Source organism: Oncorhynchus clarkii, chromosome 24 (genome assembly GCF_045791955.1).
Source record: "Oncorhynchus clarkii lewisi isolate Uvic-CL-2024 chromosome 24, UVic_Ocla_1.0, whole genome shotgun sequence".
Classification (NCBI taxonomy): Eukaryota; Metazoa; Chordata; class Actinopteri; order Salmoniformes; family Salmonidae; genus Oncorhynchus; species Oncorhynchus clarkii.
The window spans coordinates 42,274,767-42,290,731 of NC_092170.1; the positions used below are offsets into that span (position 1 = coordinate 42,274,767).

The 15,965-nt window shown below is 43.8% G+C and overlaps 1 protein-coding gene across 2 annotated transcripts in view; it reads right to left on the reverse strand.

Moving 5' to 3' along the window:
* Positions 1-15,965, reverse strand: part of LOC139383018 (protein Atg16l2) — a 62,403-nt gene that overhangs the window by 20,373 nt on the left and 26,065 nt on the right. For both annotated transcript variants that reach the window (XM_071127311.1, XM_071127312.1), the window contains 5 exons: positions 12,726-12,831; positions 10,781-10,851; positions 7,693-7,764; positions 5,870-5,990; positions 5,043-5,148 (listed from right to left, as the gene is read on the reverse strand). In XM_071127311.1, coding sequence (XP_070983412.1) covers positions 5,043-5,148; positions 5,870-5,990; positions 7,693-7,764; positions 10,781-10,851; positions 12,726-12,831 — 476 coding nt within the window. The remainder of the gene's footprint in view (positions 1-5,042; positions 5,149-5,869; positions 5,991-7,692; positions 7,765-10,780; positions 10,852-12,725; positions 12,832-15,965) is intronic.

The window sequence follows — 15,965 nt, forward strand, 5'->3', positions numbered from 1 at the left end:
TCAGGATGGATTAATAAATATAACTGGCTCGGGTATCAATTAACCACATTACTGTGAAGGTGTTAACAGTGTGTCAGTTAGCCCAGCTGATACCAAACAGAAGAGGCTATATCCACCATTAGCTAACCCTAAATTTACCATCAGCTAACCTTAACCCTAAAGCTACCATTAGCTAACCCTAAATCTACCGTCAGCTAACCCTATAGCTACTGTTAGCTAACCTTATAGCTACTGTTAGCTAACCCTAACCCTATAGCTACTAACGCTAACCCCATTTCTACGGTTATTAACTAACCCTAACCTTATAGCTACTGTTAGCTAACCCTAACCCTATAGCTACTAACGCTAACCCCATCTCTATGGTTAACTAACCCTAACCCTATAGCTATTGTTAGCTAACCCTAACCCTAGTTACTAACCCTAAATCTACTGTTAGCTAGCCCTAACCCTTTAGCTACTGTTAGCTAACCCTAACTCTATAGCTACTGTGAGGTAACCCTAACCCTTTAGCTACTGTGAGCTAACCCTAACCCTATAGCCACTGTTAGCTAACCCTAACTCTATAGCTACTGTGAGCTAACCCTAACCCTTTAGCTACTGTTAGCTAACCCTAACTCTATAGCTACTGTGAGCTAACCCTAACTCTATAGCTACTGTGAGCTAACCCTAACCCTATAGCTACTGTGAGCTAACCCTAACTCTATAGCTTCTGTGAGCTAACCCTAACCCTATAGCTTCTGTGAGCTAACCCTAACCCTATAGCTATCATTAACTAACCCTGACCGTATACATGACATGACCAAAAGTATGTGGACACCTGCTCGTCAAACATCTCATTCCAGAATCATGGGCATTAATACAGAGTTGGTCCCCCCCTTGCTGCTATAACAGCCTCCACTCTTCTGGGAAGGCTTTCCACTAGATGTTGGAAAGTTGCTGCTATAACAGCCTCCACTCTTCTGGGAAGGCTTTCCACTAGATGTTGGAACATTGCTGCTATAACAGCCTCCACTCTTCTGGGAAGGCTTTCCACTAGATGTTGGAACATTGCTGCTATAACAGCCTCCACTCTTCTGGGAAGGCTTTCCACTAGATGTTGGAACATTGCTGCTATAACAGCCTCCACTCTTCTGGGAAGGCTTTCCACTAGATGTTGGAACATTGCTGCTATAACAGCCTCCACTCTTCTGGGAAGGCTTTCCACTAGATGTTGGAACATTGCTGCTATAACAGCCTCCACTCTACTGGGAAGGCTTTCCACTAGATGTTGGAACATTGCTGCTATAACAGCCTCCACTCTACTGGGAAGGCTTTCCACTAGATGTTGGAACGTTGCTGCAGGGACTTGCTTGCATTCAGCCACAAGAGTATTAATGAAGTCGGGCACTGATGTTGGGCGAATAGGCCTGACTCGCAGTCTGCGTTCCAATTCATCCCAAAGGTGTTCAATGGGGTTGAGGTCAGGGCTCTTGTGCAGGCCAGCCAAGTTCTTCCACACCGATCTCGACAAACCATTTCTGTATGGACCTTGCTTTGTGCACGTGGGGCATTGTCATGCTGAAACAGGAAAGGGCCTTTCCCCAAACTGTTGCCACAAAGTTGGAAGCACAGAATCATCTAGAATGTCATTGTATGCTGTAGCATTAAGATTTCCCTTCACTAGAATTAAGGGTCCCGAACCATGAAAACCAGCCCCAGACCATTATTCTTCCTCCCAAACTTTACAGTTGGGCAGGTAGTCTTCTCCCAGCATCTGGCGACCAATAACGGTGCCACATTGAAAGTTGCTAAGCTCTTCAAAAAGGCCACTCTACTAAAAATGTTTGTCTATGGAGATTGCATGGCGGTGTGCTCGGTTTTATACACCTGTCAGCAACGGGTGCGGCTGAAATAGCCGAATCCACTAATTTGAAAGGTTGTCCGCATACTTTTGTACATACAGTGCCTTGCGAAAGTATTCGGCCCCCTTGAACTTTGCGACCTTTTGCCACATTTCAGGCTTCAAACATAAAGATATAAAACTGTATTTTTTTGTGAAGAATCAACAACAAGTGGGACACAATCATGAAGTGGAACGACATTTATTGGATATTTCAAACTTTTTTAACAAATCAAAAACTGAAAAATTGGGCGTGCAAAATTATTCAGCCCCTTTACTTTCAGTGCAGCAAACTCTCTCCAGAAGTTCAGTGAGGATCTCTGAATGATCCAATGTTGACTTAAATGACTAATGATGATAAATACAATCCACCTGTGTGTAATCAAGTCTCCATATAAATGCACCTGCACTGTGATAGTCTCAGAGGTCCGTTAAAAGCGCAGAGAGCATCATGAAGAACAAGGAACACACCAGGCAGGTCCGAGATACTGTTGTGAAGAAGTTTAAAGCCGGATTTGGATACAAAAAGATTTCCCAAGCTTTAAACATCCCAAGGAGCACTGTGCAAGCGATAATATTGAAATGGAAGAAGTATCAGACCACTGCAAATCTACCAAGACCTGGCCGTCCCTCTAAACTTTCAGCTCATACAAGGAGAAGACTGATCAGAGATGCAGCCAAGAGGCCCATGATCACTCTGGATGAACTGCAGAGATCTACAGCTGAGGTGGGAGACTCTGTCCATAGGACAACAATCAGTCGTATATTGCACAAATCTGGCCTTTATGGAAGAGTGGCAAGAAGAAAGCCATTTCTTAAAGATATCCATAAAAAGTGTCGTTTAAAGTTTGCCACAAGCCACCTGGGAGACACACCAAACATGTGGAAGAAGGTGCTCTGGTCAGATGAAACCAAAATTGAACTTTTTGGCAACAATGCAAAACGTTATGTTTGGCGTAAAAGCAACACAGCTCATCACCCTGAACACACCATACCCACTGTCAAACATGGTGGTGGCAGCATCATGGTTTGGGCCTGCTTTTCTTCAGCAGGGACAGGGAAGATGGTTAAAATTGATGGCAAGATGGATGGAGCCAAATACAGGACCATTCTGGAAGAAAACCTGATGGAGTCTGCAAAAGACCTGAGACTGGGACGGAGATTTGTCTTCCAACAAGACAATGATCCAAAACATAAAGCAAAATCTACAATGGAATGGTTCAATAATAAACATATCCAGGTGTTAGAATGGCCAAGTCAAAGTCCAGACCTGAATCCAATCGAGAATCTGTGGAAAGAACTGAAAACTGCTGTTCACAAATGCTCTCCATCCAACCTCACTGAGCTCGAGCTGTTTTGCAAGGAGGAATGGGAAAAAATGTCAGTCTCTCGATGTGCAAAACTGATAGAGACATACCCCAAACGACTTACAGCTGTAATCGCAGCAAAAGGTGGCGCTACAAAGTATTAACTTAAGGGGGCTGAATAATTTTGCACGCCCAATTTTTCAGTTTTTGATTTGTTAAAAAAGTTTGAAATATCCAATAAATGTCGTTGCACTTCATGATTGTGTCCCACTTGTTGTTGATTCTTCACAAAAAATACAGTTTTATATCTTTATGTTTGAAGCCTGAAATGTGGCAAAAGGTCGCAAAGTTCAAGGGGGCCGAATACTTTCGCAAGGCACTGTATAGTGCATCTACCATTAGCCAGTGTTGTAGTCTGAGTCAAGTCCCAAGTCCGAGTCAAGTCCCAAGTCCCAAGTCCCAGGCATGTCCCGAGTCCGAGTCAAGTCCCAAGTCCGAGTCAAGTCCCAAGGCCTGTGCAAAATCCTCGCTTTCTCCCCCGCAACTCACCAGCTGATGTAGGCTTTGTGTGCCGTCTGTGCACCCAGGGCGCCTAATATTCAGTCCAAGTGTAAGTGCAAACACAAGTCAAGAGAAGGCAAGTCTGAGTCATCAATGGTCAAGAAGGCGAGTCCGAATGAGTCACCATTGGTCAGGAAGGCGAGTCCGAGTGAGTCACCATTGGTCAGGAAGGCGAGTCCGAGTGAGTCGCCTTCCTGACCAATGGTGACTCACTCGGACTCGCCTTCCTGACCATTGGGTTACAGCTATATGGGTAGGGTTACAGCCATATGGGTTACAGCTGTATGGGTAGGGGTTCAGCTATATGGGTTACAGCTATATGGGTTACAGCTATATGGGTAGGATTACAGCTATATGGGTAGGATTACAGCTATATGGGTTACAGCTATATGGGTAGGATTACAGCTATATGGGTTACAGCTATATGGGTAGGATTACAGCTATATGGGTTACAGCTATATAGGTTACAGCTATATGGGTAGGGTTACAGCTGTATGGGTAGGTTTACAGCTGTATGGGTTACAGCTATATGGGTTACAGCTATATGGGTTACAGCTATATGGGTAGGATTACAGCTATATGGGTTACAGCTATATGGGTAGGATTACAGCTATATGAGTTACAGCTATATGGGTTACAGCTATATGGGTAGGATTACAGCTATATGGGTTACAGCTATATGGGTTACAGCTATATGGGTAGGATTACAGCTATATGGGTTACAGCTATATGGGTTACAGCTATATGGGTAGGATTACAGCTATATGGGTTACAGCTATATGGGTAGGATTACAGCTATATGGGTTACAGCTATATGGGTAGGATTACAGCTATATGGGTAGGATTACAGCTATATGGGTTACAGCTATATGGGTAGGATTACAGCTATATGGGTTACAGCTATATGGGTTACAGCTATATGGGTAGGATTACAGCTATATGGGTTACAGCTATATGGGTAGGGTTACAGCTATATGGGTTACAGCTATATGGGTAGGGTTACAGCTATATGGGTAGGGTTACAGCTATATGGGTTACAGCTATATGGGTTACAGCTATATGGGTAGGATTACAGCTATATGGGTTACAGCTATATGGGTAGGGTTACAGCTATATGGGTTACAGCTATATGGGTTACAGCTATATGGGTAGGATTACAGCTATATGGGTAGGGTTACAGCTATATGGGTAGGGTTACAGCTATATGGGTAGGATTACAGCTATATGGGTAGGGTTACAGCTATATGGGTTACAGCTATATGGGTAGGGGTACAGCTATATGGGAGTGCTCCTACCTGCTGTCCCAGAAGCGTATCTTCCTGTCATAGTGTCCACTGACGATGACGTGCTCAGAACACACCACATCACTGCAGTAAGATAGAACCTCAATGGTCTGGATACCTGGGGAGGAGAGATAGAACCATAATGGTCTGGATACCTGGGGGGGGGGGGGGGGGAGATAGTGAGATAGAACCTCTATGGTCTGGATACCTGGGGAGGAGAGATATAACCTTAATTGTCTTGATACCTGGGGAGGAGAGGTAGAGAGATAGAACCTCAATGGTCTGGATACCTGGGGAGGAAAGATAGAAGATAGAACCTCAATGGTCTGGATACCTGGGGAGGAGAGATAGAACCATAATGGTCTGGATACCTGGGGGGGGGGGAGATATAACCTCAATGGTCTGGATACCTGGGGAGGAGAGGTAGAGAGATAGAACCTCAATGGTCTGGATACCTGGGGAGGAAAGATAGTGAGATAGAACCTCAATGGTCTGGATACCTGGGGAGGAGAGATAGAACCTCAATGGTCTGGATACCTGATGAGATAGATAGAACCTCAATGGTCTGGATACCTGGGGAGGAGAGATAGAACCTCAATGGTCTGGATACCTGGGGAGGAGAGATAGAACCTCAATGGTCTGGATACCTGATGAGATAGATAGAACCTCAATGGTCTGGATACCTGGGGAGGAGAGATAGAACCTCAACGGTCTGGATACCTGGGGGGAGAGAGATATAGAGCCGGGGGGGGGCCTTTGTCCCTTTCTCTGAAGGATTACGGCCAGGGTCACTGTAGGGTCAAGGGTCAGGGTTAGAGTAAGGTCAGTCAATGACTTACAAGCAGCGCGGTGGAGATCCCAGATCTTGACGGTCCTGTCTGCGCTTCCTGTCACCACCTGGCGCAGGCTGCATTTAAACTTGGCTGCTGTCACTTTACGTGAGTGGCCTGTCAGAGTGAGCTGTGGAGTTGCCACATACACAAACACACACACAAAGTTTTCCACAGCTGGGTCATCATTCTAAATAAGAGTTTGTATCTTTCTACACTCTCTCTCTCTCCAATCTCTCCAGTCTTTCTATCCTCATCACTCTCTCTCTCCAGTCGTTCTATCCTCATCACTCTCTCTCTCCAGTCTTTCTATCCACATCACTCTCTCTCTCCAGTCGTTCTATCCTCATCACTCTCTCTCTCCAGCCTTTCTATCCTCATCACTCTCTCTCTCCAGTCGTTCTATCCTCATCACTCTCTCTCTCCAATCTCTCCAGTCTTTCTATCCTCATCACTCTCTCTCTCCAGTCGCTCTCTCTCTCCAGTCGTTCTATCCTCATCACTCTCTCTCTCCAGTCGTTCTATCCTCATCACTCTCTCTCCAGTTCTTCTATCCTCATCACTCTCTCTCTCTCCAATCTCTCCAGTCTTTCTATCCTCATCACTCTCTCTCTCCAGTCTTTCTATCCTCATCACTCTCTCTCTCTCCAGTCGTTCTATCCTCATCACTCTCTCTCTCCAGTCTTTCTATCCTCATCACTCTCTCTCTCCAGTCGTTCTATCCTCATCACTCTCTCTCTCCAGTCGTTCTATCCTCATCACTCTCTCTCTCTCTCCAATCTCTCCAGTCATTCTATCCTCATCACTCTCTCTCTCCAGTCTTTCTATCCTCATCACTCTCTCTCTCCAGTCGTTCTATCCTCATCACTCTCTCTCTCCAGTCGTTCTATCCTCATCACTCTCTCTCTCCAGTCTTTCTATCCTCATCACTCTCTCTCTCCAGTCGTTCTATCCTCATCACTCTCTCTCTCCAGTCTTTCTATCCTCATCACTCTCTCTCTCCAATCTCTCCAGTCTTTCTATCCTCATCACTCTCTCTCTCTCCAGTCGTTCTATCCTCACCACTCTCTCTCCAGTTTTTCTATCCTCATCACTCTCTCTCTCTCCAATCTCTCCAGTCTTTCTATCCTCATCACTCTCTCTCTCTCCAATCTCTCCAGTCGTTCTATCCTCATCACTCTCTCTCTCCAGTCTTTCTATCCTCATCACTGGGGCGGCAGGGTAGCCTAGTGGTTAGAGCGTTGGACTAGTAACCGGAAGGTTGCGAGTTCAAACCCCCGAGCTGACAAGGTACAAATCTGTCGTTCTGCCCCTGAACAGGCAGTTAACCCACTGTTCCCAGGCCGTCATTGAAAATAAGAATTTGTTCTTAACTGACTTGCCTGGTTAAATAAAGGTAAAATAAAAAAATAAAATAAAATCACTCTCTCTCTCCAGTCTTTCTACAATCATCACTCTCTCTCTCCAGTCGTTCTATCCTCATCACTCTCTCTCTCCAGTCTTTCTATCCTCATCTCTCTCTCTCTCTCTCTCTCCAGTCTTTCTATCCTCATCACTCTCTCTCTCCAGTCTTTCTATCCTCATCACTCTCTCTCTCTCCAGTCTTTCTATCCTCATCACTCTCTCTCTCCAATATTTCTACACTCACCACTCTCTCTCTCCATTGGTCCAGATTACACTACACTGTTCTGTGTCTACATTACACAGACACTGAACAGATTCTATCCAGCTCCACAATACATATGTGTGTGTAATTGTGTGTGTGTGTGTGTAATTGTGTGTGTGTGTGTGTAAGCGTGCTGATGACAGTATCAGCCTGGTTGCTTGGTTACCTTGGGAGCAGAGTCATCCAGCCGCCAGAACAGAGCTGATTTATCATATGACGCTGCTATAACCCTGGTGCCCTAATGATGGGTTACACACACACACACACACACACACACACACACACACACACACACACACACACACACACACACACACACACACACACACACACACACACACACACACACACACACACGGGATCATTTCAACACATTATATAACAGTAAGCATCCTCAGGACACGGAGAGCAGCTCCAGGTCCAATCAGCAGTACAGAACAGTGGTGCTTCATCATCAGGAGTTAAACCACCGGTGGTGTATCATCTCTAGTCATATTACAGTGTATTGTATGGTGTATATCATCTCTAGTCATATTACAGTGTATTGTATCATCTCTAGTCATATTACAGTGTAGTGTATCATCTCTAGTCATTTAACAGTGTAGTGTACGGTGTATCATCTCTAGTCATATTACAGTGTAGTGTATCATCTCTAGTCATATTACAGTGTATTGTATGGTGTATATCATCTCTAGTCATATTACAGTGTAGTGCATATCATCTCTAGTCATATTACAGTGTAGTGCATATCATCTCTAGTCATATTACAGTGTAGTGTATCATCTCTAGTCATATTACAGTGTAGTGTATGGTGTATATCATCTCTAGTCATATTACAGTGTATTGTATGGTGTATATAATCTCTAGTCATATTATAGTGTATTGTATGGTGTATATCATCTCTAGTCATATTACAGTGTATTGTATGGTGTATCATCTCTAGTCATATTACAGTCTAGTGCATATCATCTCTAGTCATATTACAGTGTATTGTATGGTGTATCATCTCTAGTCATATTACAGTCTAGTGCATATCATCTCTAGTCATATTACAGTGTATTGTATGGTGTATATCATCTCTAGTCATATTACAGTGTATTGTATGGTGTATATCATCTCTAGTCATATTACAGTGTATTGTATCATCTCTAGTCATATTACAGTGTAGTGTATCATCTCTAGTCATATTACAGTGTAGTGTATCATCTCTAGTCATATTACAGTGTATTGTACCATCTCTAGTCATATTACAGTGTAGTGTATCATCTCTAGTTATATTATAGTGTCGTGTATCATCTCTAGTCATATTACAGTGTAGTGTATCATCTCTAGTCATATTACAGTGTATTGTGTCATCTCTAGTCATATTACAGTCTAGTGCATATCATCTCTAGTCATATTACAGTGTATTGTATGGTGTATATCATCTCTAGTCATATTACAGTGCAGTGTATCATCTCTAGTCATATTACAGTCTAGTGCATATCATCTCTAGTCATATTACAGTGTATTGTATGGTGTATATCATCTCTAGTCATATTACAGTGTATTGTATCATCTCTAGTCATATTACAGTGTATTGTATCATCTCTAGTCATATTACAGTGTAGTGTATCATCTCTAGTCATATTACAGTGTATTGTGTCATCTCTAGTCATATTACAGTCTAGTGCATATCATCTCTAGTCATATTACAGTGTATTGTATGGTGTATCATCTCTAGTCATATTACAGTCTAGTGCATATCATCTCTAGTCATATTACAGTGTATTGTATGGTGTATATCATCTCTAGTCATATTACAGTGTATTGTATCATCTCTAGTCATATTACAGTGTAGTGTATCATCTCTAGTCATATTACAGTGTAGTGTATCATCTCTAGTCATATTACAGTGTATTGTACCATCTCTAGTCATATTACAGTGTAGTGTATCATCTCTAGTTATATTATAGTGTTGTGTATCATCTCTAGTCATATTACAGTGTAGTGTATCATCTCTAGTCATATTACAGTGTATTGTGTCATCTCTAGTCATATTACAGTCTAGTGCATATCATATCTAGTCATATTACAGTGTATTGTATGGTGTATATCATCTCTAGTCATTAAACAGTGTAGTGTATCATCTCTAGTCATATTATAGTGTAGTGTATCATCTCTAGTTATATTACAGTGCAGTGTATCATCTCTAGTCATATTACAGTCTAGTGCATATCATCTCTAGTCATATTACAGTGTATTGTATGGTGTATATCATCTCTAGTCATATTACAGTGTATTGTATCATCTCTAGTCATATTACAGTGTAGTGCACAGTGTAGTGGTGGTGTAGTGGTAGTGTAGTGTAGTGGTGGTGTAGTGTAGTGGTGGTGTAGTGTAGTGGTGATGTAGTGTAGTGGTGATGTAGTGTAGTGTAGTGGTGATGTAGTGGTGGTGTAGTGTAGTGGTGTAGTGGTATAGTAATGATTTAGTGTAGTGGTGATGTAGTGTAGTGGTAGTGTAGTGATAGTGTAGTGGTGGTGTAGTGTAGTGGTGATGTAGTGTAGTGGTGATGTAGTGGTGGTGTAGTGTAGTGGTGATGTAGTGGTGTAGTGGTAGTGTAGTGTAGTGGTGGTGTAGTGTAGTGGTGGTGTAGTGGTGATGTAGTGTAGTGGTGATGTAGTGTAGTGTAGTGGTGATGTAGTGGTGGTGTAGTGTAGTGGTGTAGTGGTATAGTAATGATTTAGTGTAGTGGTGATGTAGTGTAGTGGTAGTGTAGTGGTAGTGTAGTGATAGTGTAGTGGTGGTGTAGTGTAGTGGTGATGTAGTGTAGTGGTGATGTAGTGGTATAGTGTAGTGGTGGTGTAGTACTGATTTAGTGTAGTGGTGATGTAGTGTAGTGGTAATGTAGTGGTGGTGTAGTGTAGTGGTGATGTAGTGGTGTAGTGGTAGTGTAGTGTAGTGGTGGTGTAGTGTAGTGGTGGTGTAGTGGTGATGTAGTGGTGGTGTAGTGTAGTGGTGATTTAGTGTAGTAGTGTAGTGGTGATTTAGTGTGGTGGTGATTTAGTGTAGTAGTGTAGTGGTGATTTAGTGTAGTAGTGTAGTGGTGATTTAGTGTGGTGGTGATTTAGTGTAGTGGTGTAGTGGTGATTTAGTGTAGTGGTGATTTAGTGTAGTGGTGATTTAGTGTAGTGGTGATTTAGTGTAGTGGTGATTTAGTGTAGTGGTGTAGTGGGGATGTAGTTTAGTGGTGTAATGCTGTGATGTCTTACTGTTTGGTCAAACTCTATGCTGGTTATTCCTTCGTTGCTGCCATCTAGTGTACCTCTGTTGTGGAGCATGCCTGGAAACATGGAAACAATAGAGCATGTTATATAATGTCTACAAGTGGAGGTGGGTGGTGATGGAAGTGGGTGGGTGGTGGTGGTGGGTGGTGGGTGGTGATGGTGGGTGGTGATGGCTGTTGGTGGGTGGTGGGTGGGTGGTGGTGGTGGGTGGTAGGTGGTGATGGTGGGTGGTGATGGCTGTTGGTGGGTGGTGGGTGGTGATGGTGGGTGGTGTTGGGTGGTGGTGGGTGGTGATGGCTGTTGGTGGGTGGTGATGGCTGTTGGTGGGTGGTGTTGGCTGTTGGTGATGGCTGTTGGTGGGTAGTGATGGCTGTTGGTGGGTGGTGTTGGGTGGTGATGGCTGTTGGTGGGTGGTGTTGGGTGGTGATGGCTGTTGGTGGGTGGTGTTGGGTGGTGATGGCTGTTGGTGGGTGGTGATGGCTGTTGGTGGGTGGTGATGGCTGTTGGTGGGTGGTGATGGCTGTTTGTGGGTGGTGATGGCTGTTGGTGGAAGTGGGTGTTGGCGGTAGCAGCAGAAGTAGTGCCTTGGATAATGTTGTGTATTGTGGTGGTTGCAGCAGTAGTAGTAGCAGTAGCAGTAGTAGTAGTAGCAGTAGTAGTAGTAGCAGTAGTGGTAGTAGTAGTAGTATAGTAGTAGCAGTAGTAGTAGTAGCAGCAATAGTAGTAGTGAGATGTGCCCATATTCATTATGTACAGTAGTAGTAGTAGCAGTAGTGGTAGTAGCAGTAGTAGTAGTAGTAGTGGTACTAGTAGCAGTAGTAGTAGCAGTAGTAGTAGTAGTAGCAGTAGTAGTAGCAGTGGTAGTGGTAGTAGCAGTAGTAGTAGTAGTAGTGGTACTAGTAGCAGTAGTAGTAGCAGTAGTAGTAGTAGTAGCAGTAGTAGACGTAACAGTAGTAGCAGTAGTAGCAGTAGTAGTAGTAGCAGCAGTAGTAGTAGCAGTAGTGGTAGTAGTAGCAGTAGTAGTAGTCGTAGCAGTAGTAGTAGTGGTAGCGTTAGTAGTAGTAGTAGTGAGATGTGCCCATATTCATTATGTACAGTAGTAGTAGCAGTAGTAGTAGTAGTAGTAGTAGCAGTAGCGGAAGTAGTAGTAGTAGTAGTAGCAGTAGTGGTAGTAGTAGCATCAGTAGTAGTAGTAGTATCAGTAGTAGTAACAGTAGTAGTAGCAGTAGTAGTAACAGTAGTAGTAGCAGTAGTAGTAGTAGTCGTAGCAGTAGTAGTAGTGGTAGCGTTAGTAGTAGTAGTAGTGAGATGTGCCCATATTCATTATGTACAGTAGTAGTAGCAGTAGTAGTAGTAGTAGTAGTAGCAGTAGCGGAAGTAGTAGTAGTAGTAGTAGCAGTAGTGGTAGTAGTAGCATCAGTAGTAGTAGTAGTATCAGTAGTAGTAACAGTAGTAGTAGCAGTAGTAGTAACAGTAGTAGTAGCAGTAGTAGTAGTAGTCGTAGCAGTAGTAGTAGTGGTAGTAGTCGTAGCAGTAGTAGTAGTGATAGCGTTAGTAGTAGTAGTAGTGAGATGTGCCCATATTCATTATGTACAGTAGTAGTAGCAGTAGTAGTAGTAGTAGTAGTAGTAGTGAGATGTGCCCATATTTATTAGGTACAGTAGTAGTAGTAGTAGTAGTAACAGTAGTAGTAGTAGTAGTAGTAACAGTAGTAGTAGTAGTAGTAGTAACAGTAGTAGTAGTAGTAGTAGTAGTAGTAGTAACAGTAGTAGTAGTAGTAGTAGTAGTAGTAGTAGTAGTAGTAGTAGTAGTAGTAACAGTAGTAGTAGTAGTAGTAGTAGTAGTAGTAGTGAGATGTGCCCATATTTATTAGGTACAGTAGTGTAGGGTGGTTAATGATGTATTGGTCTTCACACACACATTCCCGTACCTGCTTTAACGTCCCACAGCTTAATGGATCTGTCTGTCCCTCCAGTAGCAAGCAGGTTACAACTGGAGCTGAACCTCACTGCATTAATGCCCAACTCATGGGCATCCTGGAGAGAGAGAACAACTCAATCATTAACACAAGAGTTACATACACAGAGTGTACAAAACATTAGGTACACCTTCCTAATATAGAGGTACACCCCCTTTTGCCCTCAGAACAGACTCAATTCGTCAGGGCATGGACTCTACAAGCGTTCCATAGGGATGCTGGCCCATGTTGACTCCTATAGAGCCCCACTGTGCAGTTGTCATAATACCCATAAAACCTAGTGGTCAAACAAGGAAATGTTTCAAATCATTTTTCCACTGTTAATTTTTCCCATTGGGGATTATATTAACACTTAAAATAAGGGCTGTGTTTCACGTAGGCTTACTATGGCATGGCAATTTGATAACCATTTAAATCTCTCTCATACAAGGTGGCTTTATTCAATATATTCGGCTCTATTTACTCTCAGATTCTACAAATGGTAATTAGCATCAAAGTAGACATCATGTAAAACTACAAATCCCAGCATGCTCCTGCACGTCATCTCTAGCTGACACCTTTGCTAACAGGTATTTGGTCAATTTAAAACTTTCACGAGACAGAATTGTCCATTTAAAAGAAATGTTTCCAAATGATTTACATTTGAGTCATTTAGCAGACACTCTTATCCAGAGCGATGTACAGTAGTGAATTCATGCATTTTTATACTGGTCCTCCCCGTGGGGATCGAACCCACAACCCTGGCGTTGCAAGTGCCAATCTCTACTAACTGAACCACACGGGACATCAGTTACTTACGACACAGAACAAAAATATAAATACCAACACGCAACAATTTCAAAGATTTTACTGAGTTACAGTTTATATGAGGAAATCGGTCTATTGAAATAAATTGAAATTAAGTAAAATAAATTAGATGAATTCATTAGGCCCTAATCTATGGATTTCACGTGACTGGGATTACAGATATGCATCTGTTGGTCACAGATACCTTTAAAACAAAAAAGGTAGGGGCGTGGATCAGAAAACCAGGCAGTATCTGGTGTGACCACCATTTGCCTCATGGAGCGGGACACATCTCCTCCTCCTAGAGTTGATCAGGCTGTTGATTGTGTCTTATGGAATGTCGTCCCCTCTCCTCTTCAATGGCTGTGTGTTGCTGGATATTGACGGGAACTGGAACACGCTGTCCTACACGTTGATCCAGAGCATCCCGAACATGCTCAATGGGTGACATGTCTGGTGAGTGTGCAGGCCATGGAAGAACTGGGAACATATTTGCAACATGATGCTGTGTATTATCATGCTGAAACATGAGGTGATGGCGGAGGATGAATAGGCACGACAATGAACGTCGGGATCTCGTCACGGTATCTCTGTGCATTTAAACTGCCATTGATAAAATGCAATTGTGTTCGTTGTCCGTAGATTATGCCTGCCCCATACCCTAACCCCACTACTACCATGAGGCATTTGCCCACTGAAGTCGGTTACGACGCCGAACTGCAGTCAGGTTCAAGACCCTTGCGAGGACGCCGAACACGCAGATGAGCTTCCCTGAGACAGTTTCTGACAGTTTGTGCAGAAATCCTTTGGTTGTCCAAACCCACAGTTTCATCAACTATCCAGTCTCAGAAGATCCAGCAGGTGAAGAAGTCGGATGTGCTGGTCTTGGGCTGGTGTGGTTGCATGTGGTTTACGGTTGTGAGGCCGGTTGGACATACTGCCAAATTCTCTAAAACGACGTTGGAGGCGGCTTATGGTAGAGAAGTGAACATTCATTTATCTGGCAAAAGCTCAGGTGGATGTTCCTGCAGTCAGCATGCCAATTGCACGCTCACTCAAAACTTGAGACATCTGTGGCGTTGTGTTGTGACAAAAATGCACACTTTAGAGTGGCCTTTTATTGTCCCCAGCACAAGGTGCACCTGTGTAATGATCATGCCGTTTAATCAGATTATTGATATACAACACCTGTCAAGTGGATGGATTATCCTGCAAAGGAGAAATGCTCACTTACAAGGATGAGACATTTTAGAGAAAAAAAACATTTTGCGAATACGGAACATTTCTGGGATCTTCTTTTATAACAGCTCATGAAACACGTTTATATATTTTTTTGTTCAGTGTAAATGATCTAACATGAGTTAATCCAGAGAATATTTTACCTTCGCCTCGATTCGTCAGTCTCATCCAGAACATCATGGCATTTGTAGTTCTTTATGATAGCCACATTAGCAGCTAATTAGCATTTTATATTGGGGGGGGGGGATACAGGTGAATATATTGATCACTCGTCACCTTGTCCGAAAGAGATTTACAAGGTTATAAAAATGTCAATCCAGGGTAAACCTACACGAATCACAGACCTTATTTGAAGTGTTTCTAAAATCCCCTACGGGGAAAATTAATGGTGGAAAAACAATTGGAACCTTTTCCCTGTTTGACCGCTAGGTTTTAATGGGTATTATGGACTCGTACTGTGTTATCCTATGCTTCCCACAGTTGTGTCATGTTGCCTGGATGTCCTTTGGGTGGTGGACCATTCTTGATTCTCACGGGAAACTGTTGAGCGTGGAAAAACCCCAGCAGCTTTGTAGTTTTTTTTTTTTTTTGACACACTGAAACCCGGTGCGCCTGGCACCTACTACCGTACCCCGTTGAAACCCGGTGCGCCTGGCACCTACTACCTACCGTACCCCGTTGAAACCCGGTGCGCCTGGCACCTACTACCGTACCCCGTTGAAACCCGGTGCGCCTGGCACCTACTACCGTACCCCGTTCAAACCCGGTGCGCCTGGCACCTACTACCGTACCCCGTTCAAACCCGGTGCGCCTGGCACCTACTACCGTACCCCGTTGAAACCCGGTGCGCCTGGCACCTACTACCTACCGTACCCCGTTGAAACCCGGTGCGCCTGGCACCTACTACCGTACCCCGTTGAAACCCGGTGCGCCTGGCACCTACTACCGTACCCCGTTCAAACCCGGTGCGCCTGGCACCTACTACCGTACCCCGTTCAAACCCGGTGCGCCTGGCACCTACTACCGTACCCCGTTCAAACCCGGTGCGCCTGGCACCTACTACCGTACCCCGTTGAAACCCGGTGCGCCTGGCACCTACTACCGTACCCCGTTCAAACCCGGTGCGCCTGGCACCTACTACCGTACCCCGTTGAAACCCGGTGCGCC